The 7,286-nt window shown below is 43.4% G+C and overlaps 1 protein-coding gene across 2 annotated transcripts; it reads left to right on the top strand.

Moving 5' to 3' along the window:
* Positions 1 to 354: 354 nt before the first annotated feature.
* On the top strand, positions 355 to 7,286 carry VGlut (Vesicular glutamate transporter). 2 transcript variants are annotated; one of them, XM_066745347.1, is made up of 10 exons: positions 2,703 to 2,712; positions 3,078 to 3,252; positions 3,325 to 3,513; positions 3,835 to 4,055; positions 4,652 to 4,968; positions 5,067 to 5,241; positions 5,394 to 5,686; positions 5,826 to 6,206; positions 6,353 to 6,562; positions 6,735 to 7,286. In XM_066745347.1, the coding sequence occupies exons 3-10, from the start codon at positions 3,440 to 3,442 to the stop codon at positions 6,981 to 6,983; spliced, it is 1,920 nt and encodes a 639-aa protein (XP_066601444.1). In that variant the 5' UTR covers positions 2,703 to 2,712; positions 3,078 to 3,252; positions 3,325 to 3,439; the 3' UTR covers positions 6,984 to 7,286. The 2 variants fall into 2 exon arrangements, with proteins under 2 accessions (XP_066601443.1, XP_066601444.1); XM_066745346.1 differs by lacking the exons at positions 2,703 to 2,712; positions 3,078 to 3,252 and adding an exon at positions 355 to 487.

Raw genomic sequence — 7,286 nt, 5'->3', positions numbered from 1 at the left:
TGAAGGCAGAGAGTCAGGTATATGTATATAAAATGTTGGAGAGAGAGAGAGAGAGAGAGAGAGAGCGAAGCAGACCGCGAGAAAAGAGAAGGACGCTGTTACGAGGGAAGGGGAGGGGGGAGGAGGGGGAGGAGGAGGAGGAGGAGGAGGAGGAGGAGAGAGAGAGAGAGAGAGAGAGAGAGAAGCAAAGAGGACAAAGCTCCGCCTGGGGTCGATCTAAAAGGGGTGCAGGAGGGCCCGGTTGGCCAGTGATATCGATGCGTCGGCGTGTTCGACCAATGAGGGGAGGCCGTCCCGACGCGCTGACGCTGTTCATGCCGGGACGAGCTGACTTGGCGAACCCCGCACCGTCGCCACCGCCACCGCCACCGACGTCGACGAGGACCGACGAGGACGACGTCAGGCGACGTCGACGACGTTCTCCGTCGCGTACCCCACGCGCTACCGAACCCTCTCCGCACGTTACCCTATCTGGACTTGGTTATTGGTGAGTTTCCTCTTTCAACTCTCTCTCTCTCTCTCTCTCTCTCTGCCGATTTTTTTCTCTCTTCGATCCAGCAATTTTTCTCCCTTCACATCGATCCTTCTTCATTTTACTGGCCTACTTGGATCTTTGATCGTTGTATTCATATCTTTTGTATCTAATTTAACCATATTTCCCACCCCGTTCTCTTCCAAACCCCCCTATCAAATTTAATATTCAACCCTTCTTTCTTAAATTTTCTATTTTCAATTCAATTTGGTTTTATTCTTACAATAGATTATTCCAATATTCATTTTGTATATTCTTATATAGGAATTGATTATTTTCAAACATTTATCGTGATAATGGCAAGTTTTAGCAGAGTCCTTGATATTTCTCGCCTGTCTCCAAAAACAGAATTAACCCCTTGTGAAATCCTGTTATACGTAGTACGAATTGGATCGAATGTTTCAATCGGTTAAGTCGTTACCCACCAGCAAACCTAGAAATTCGTTCGATTATAGATTTTTGATTTGTTTTTCAAATGCTTCTTCCTGATCCCTCGAAGGAAACTGTGATGTGATTTTTGACGGTAATTCTCCCATTATTTTGCCAGCTGAAGAGAATATATCGAAGAGAGAAGGAATTAATTGTAGTAAAATGTGATGTGATGTTGTGTAAGAGAATTCCTGCTTCTTGGAAGTGCCGAAGGATTTATTCTGTGCTTGGTCCTGTTTGGTTTATTCCAAAGAGTGGGTATACCCGTGCAAAAGTGCGCGAACATGGACAGTCTTGTTGGAGATTTGGTAGGAGAAATAATGGCCAATGATTTAGGGCCATCGTTGTGTGCGACAGTGCTTATAATGATATGCTCCACTTGCCTTTTTAGTTTGGGCATGTTGGATACCCTGGCACCACATATTCCGCAAGAATCTTTGCAAATGCCATCTTCGCGTGAATTTATCGATTATTATAATTCAACCTCATTTTCGCACAATTTTTCAATTTATCATTATAAGAAAGCTCGAAGAGCATATTACTTGTAATAATTAATTACGTCACTCGAGTAAATTTATTTATGCCATCGAATCGATCTATTCCAATAGAAACATATCATTTAGAGCCGCTCTTCTCTCTCTCTCTCTATATATATATATATATTTAAATATATTCGGAACGGTTTAACTTGAAATTTTATTAAATTAAAGTTTTTACAAGATATATATATATATATATATATATATATATAGAGAGAGAGAGAGAAAGAGAGAGTTTTAGCCTAATTGGAGAATAACACAAAGCAATTTAAAGAGTTTTAGACATTAATTGTGATTCTGGTGATGTACAGTGTCCATTAAGTAAAGTCAGCGATCTCCATCTTCCTCGTTCCACCCCAATTCGTTAACACGTGCTGTGCATTTTGTGCCCATTGTCCGTCACGTGCCATTTTAATATCCATCACCATCGTTGGATGATGTGCCTCTTGATTGTCGTCGCGCTAGCTCAAACCCTCAGGCAATTATTCAGACCTTTTATTCCATTGGACACCGGGATATGGCAAACTCGACTGTAGTTGTAGAAAATAAAAAATCCTCCATATTCCAGTCGTTCCGTAGAAATGAACTGCGCCATTTGCAAAATTGAAAACTTAACTCGAGAGAGAATATTCGCAATTAAAATTTGCAGTTGAAGATCGAAGAGTAAAGACGCGCGCGTATACGAAGAGGCAAAGTGATACGTCAGAAGCAGATTGAAAAATGTGAGAAATGAAATCGTGGGATGGAGTGGAAAATGGCGGGCAATGAATATGTACCACTTTTCGTATTCACTTATCACGTCAATAAGGTAGAGAAGACACTCTCTCGTCTCTACATATACCGCGTATATATATACATATATTCTCTTCATTCGTTACTATCGATTCAATCATCTCGTTATCGTACGCTCATTTCGTTATACAAACAACTGCAAGAAGTTGTAAAAGTTTTTGAAAAAAAAAAAAAAACAAAAAAAAAACCCATGGAAATTTATCAGCTTCACTTGTAAAGTGGATAACTCGGGAGGCAATTTAATCAGTGTTTCGCTGGGAGACTCAGTTATTCGTTTGATTAAAATTTGCAGTTTAATTTGGAAAGAATATGCATTGTTAGTGCCAGAGAGTGAGAGAGAAAGAAGTTGAAGTAATATTTCTTGAGGAAAGTTTGAGTGAAAAAAATATGATGAGAGGGGAAAACAGCTAGGGACTAGGTGTACGTATCTCGACGTTTTCTACCCTCGGACGATTTTCCCCTGAGAGTTCGGGGATTAGGGGTGGAGAGACCGCTACTCCAAATAAACACCCCTTCTCCAAGGATCCCTCTGGTACATCTCTCTCTCTCTCTCTCTCTCTCTCTATATATATATATATATATATATATATATATAGAGAGAGAGAGAGAGAGAGAGAGGACGTTTATACAAGTCCCTTTAATCTGCTGCGATTCACAGTTTCCATCCCTCGAACAAGTCTCCAGGAATGATATAGTCCATGAGAAAAAATAGATGTTTAGAGTTGAAAACTTATTGCATTTATCGTGTGACATAAATATATATAATTGGCCCTTCTCTCCCCAAGGACACCTTTCACAAATTTTCACCGCGAGCCAGACCATAATTCCCATATCGATAATTTTCCATCCTCGTCGCGCGTTTACGAGGGCGATATGTTGCGCAATTTATTCGCGGATGTAGTAAACTATCTCGACATTAGCGGAATTTTCTAATTAACCTGGCAGCAATACGGCAGAGAGGTAGGAGAAGCCTGCGGTGCAAAGTGGAAACGAGGAGATTCTAATAGAATGTGTTTTGACGAATCCTTACAGGGGGACTCGATATTACGCAAAATCATGTGACTTCGCCTACTCGTAGAGGGGGGCTGTGCCGAAGAAGAACGCAACCATCGCAGAAGTCCCGAGAAGCAACCCCAATAATTGGAAGATGTCCGGATTCACGGCGGCGGGTCTCGTGGCCTTTAATTCCCTCAAGACAAAAGCATCGGAGAAATTCTCCGGGTAATCTGGCTTATCTCTGCTCGCATAACCCATCCACGCGGATCATCTCAGCTCGATAAAACTGTCCGAAATCCTAGCCGCATAAACTGCAATTTCCTCTCTCTCCCTCTCCCTAAGCACGCATGTATAGAGACGTACTTTCCCCCTTTTCCCGTTCCCCATGAAATTTCCGATCAGCCATTGGTCCTGGGGAAAATGCACACACACAATGTTTGTGGTCCAAACACTCGGTAGTACATACACCATACAGAATGGCCTTGTCGTGTTAGGGATTGCTGAGGAGAGTATGATTCTCACGAAGAATTTTTTAACTACACGCAGACTAAGAAAGAGCAATGCCGGCTACGAGGAATTTGAGATGCCACCCGAGGGTAGTAAGGAGAACAAGGGGTTCGAGGACGAGAGGAACTATAGCAGGCAGCACTCGTTCGATTCTCTTCAGGAACCCGAGAGACCACCGTTACGTCATATCGACACTTACTGCAAACCAGAGTGCCCATGCTTATCCAAAAGATACACGGTTGCTGTTTTGGCGTGCTTAGGTGAGTCCTCTCTCTCTTTCTCTCTCTCTCTCTCTCTCTCTCTCTCTCTCTCTCTCTCTCTTCAGCATTTAAATCTGATAAAGAACTCGATTTAGTCTCTTACGATGAGGGTATACGACTTTATAAAATAAAAACTATATAGATATACAGTATGTGTGTAGTATGTAATTGCACCCACGTAACACTCATTGATTTATTATAATATAATAGAAAATAGTATACACATTTATTTATTATCCCTCCTATCGTGTTATCCTCGACTTACAAAAATGATGAAAAATGAGAGATGGAAGAATGGGATTCGCGCACGATACAAGTATCTATATACCGAGAAGAATGTACTTTATTGTGTGTGTATCACGCGTGTATATCACTTCCCTTTCACAAAAGCTTCCACCAAACATTCAAATTTACTATACGTGGGTAGAATTGCGATAAATGTCAATTCGAGCAAGATTGTAATTATAAATATTGGATTGCTCGATTAATCAATAGAAACGTAAATGCTGCGATGCGTTATAAAGTGTGCCTTGAGAGATAGATATTTTTATTTGGATATATTTAAAGGAGAATTTGATAAGTTGTACGATTCGTAGGATTCGTCATCTCGTTTGGCATGAGGTGCAACATGGGAATGGCAAAAGTGTTGTTGCAATCGAACGCTACCAAACCTGGTAATAGTATGAAGTTTAATTGGACAGTCGGAGTGGAAAGTATGCTGGATTCTTCCTTCTTTTGGGGCTACCTGCTGACACAGGTTCCAGGAGGTTTCTTGGCCTCGCTATACCCTGCCAACAGAATTTTCGGCTCAGCCATAGTAATATCGTCCTTTTTGAATCTTCTGGTACCTGGTGCGCTAAAAGTTCACTTCACCATGGACATGTGCGTTCAGGTTCTCAAAGGTCTCGTGGAGGTTGGTCCTATTTCATCATTTATTCAAAATTATACCTCCATGTTTATATAAGTTTGAGAGAAAATTATATAAGAAAGAAGCATTGATTATCTCTTCAGGGCGTCACTTATCCAGCTTGTCATGGAATTTGGAAATATTGGGCACCACCGTTGGAAAGGTCACGACTGGCAACGCTAGCCTTTTGCGGTTCCTACGCTGCTATGGTGATAGGAATGCCACTCTCGGGCATTCTGAGCCAATGGTTCGGTTGGGAAGCATCCTTTTATTTCTACGGTTGGTATATATATATATATATATATATATATATATAGAGAGAGAGAGAGAGAGAGCGAGCACGCGCAATCTTTAACCCCCTCATATATATTTATATGTATTAAATAATATGCACATTTGCCCATGCAATACGAATATGGAAACGTCATCAGGTATCGCTGGCATAATATGGTACGGCGTGTGGATGTGGTTGGCGTTTGAGAAGCCTTCGAAGCATCCCTCGATCTCGATGCGCGAGCTTCGCTACATCGAGGATTCGTTGGGTCAAGGTCAAGTGCAGCTGCCAATACCAACATTTAGCACGACACCCTGGCGAAAGTTCCTCACCTCGATGCCAGTGCACGCCATAATCGTCGCGAATTTTTGTAGATCCTGGAACTTCTATCTCCTCGTTCTCTTTCAGCCTCGTTTCCTCCACGAGTCCTTCGGAATGCCCTTGGTGGAGGTACGGTATAGCGCAGGAACGGAGGGGGGGGGGGGGGGAAGAAAGACCGCGCGAAAGGTTCAATGAGAGACGTCTCGCGCGCCGAGATCCATTGTGATTTAACTATATCCGTATGCTTCTTCCTGCCCTCTTTCTTCAGACAGGTATGATCGGCTCGCTACCCCACTTACTGATGACCGTCATCGTGCCAGCCGGAGGACTCTTGGCGGACCATCTTCGGAAGCGTCAAATTTTATCGACAACCAACGTCCGGAAGCTCTTCAACTGCGGAGGTTTCGGCATGGAAGCTCTCTTCTTCTTGGTCGTGGCCAACGCGGCGGTGAACAAGAACGGAACGGCCGCCAACGTCGCCCTAGCCATTGGCGTGGCTTGCAGCGGCTTCGCCATTTCCGGTTTCAACGTCAACCACCTGGACATTGCCCCGAGGTACGCCAGTATCCTCATGGGAATGTCGAACGGCATTGGTACCATAGCCGGCCTTCTGGTACCGTTCTTCGTCGACAACATCACCAAGGACAAGGTGAATCGATTGGTGTAATAAAAATCAAAGTAGAGAAATGGAGAAATGCAGAAGGAAAGAAATCGCCTAGCTCTCGCTCTTCAATTGTTTAACATACATGCACTTTACGCACACACCTTTTTGAAATCCTTAAATCTTTCCCGCAGGATCCTCAAAGCTGGCGCAACGTATTCATAATTGCCGCCTGCGTGCACTTCTTCGGCGTAACTTTCTACGCGATTTTCTGCTCCGGGGAACTTCAGCCATGGGCGGATCCCACGTTGGAGGAGCAAAAGTCCTGGAATCCCATGAGTGACCTTGGCCAAACGAAGCCACCGCTTCCACCACCACCAAGAACGATGCAATCCGAGTTCATAGTGAGCGTTTCATTCTTTTATCTGTTAATCGGTTGGTCCGAGAGAGAGAGAGAGAGAGAGAGAGAGAGAGAGAGAGAGAGAGAGAGAGAGAGAGAGAGAGAGAATTAAAATTGTCGACGTCGCGAGTGAGTCGAGGGATACGACGTAAGAGTTTCTTGTCTTTTTTCTTCAGAAACAGCCGTCCTTGAACGAAGACGTGAACGCTGCGTGGAACGCTTACGATCAGCCATCGGCAGCGGAGAATCACTTGTACGCCGGCCAGGATAAGAATTCGATGATCAATTATGGAGCGACGGAGCACAACGGCAATCCTTTTCACACGACGAATCCATTCGTGGGTGACGTCAGTGCGTCCTTCGTCCAACCATCCGCCAAAGACGACTACACTCACGACGTTATGCACAATCAGCAGTGGGATTAAAAGAGCATTTTTTTTTCTCTCTCCAAACGACGACAATAGTCATTAAAAGTAGGAGATAAGCAAGCGTCCCTCTACGTCAATGTTAATACCTAAAAGTGCAGGATCAGTGTTGTATATATCCTTCTCGCGCTCCTGCTCAACCCCCCGCTCTCTCATCCATTATTTCTTTTTTCCGTTTTTTCTCTCGTAAATTTAAACACGAGCACAAGCATCTTTTCGTTAAGGGTTTTTATTTCTCGCGTAATTCTCGTATACGGGATTAAATAATCTAGAGAGAGAGAGAGAGAGGGAGAGAGAGAGAGA

This window comes from Prorops nasuta, unplaced genomic scaffold (assembly GCF_024137725.1).
Source record: "Prorops nasuta isolate Cenicafe-Biocafe unplaced genomic scaffold, Cenicafe_Pnas_1.2 PNAS00061, whole genome shotgun sequence".
NCBI lineage: Eukaryota > Metazoa > Arthropoda > Insecta > Hymenoptera > Bethylidae > Prorops > Prorops nasuta.
This window is presented reverse-complemented; position numbering and strand designations above follow the sequence as displayed.

Coding starts and splice junctions, on each gene's coding strand:
- VGlut (XM_066745346.1), top strand. CDS start 3,440: ATGTCCGGATTCACGGCGGCGGGTCTCGTGGCCTTTAATTCCCTCAAG. Junction 3,514..3,834: donor GCATCGGAGAAATTCTCCGG/GTAATCTGGCTT, acceptor AACTACACGCAG/ACTAAGAAAGAGCAATGCCG. Junction 5,242..5,393: donor AGCATCCTTTTATTTCTACG/GTTGGTATATAT, acceptor AAACGTCATCAG/GTATCGCTGGCATAATATGG.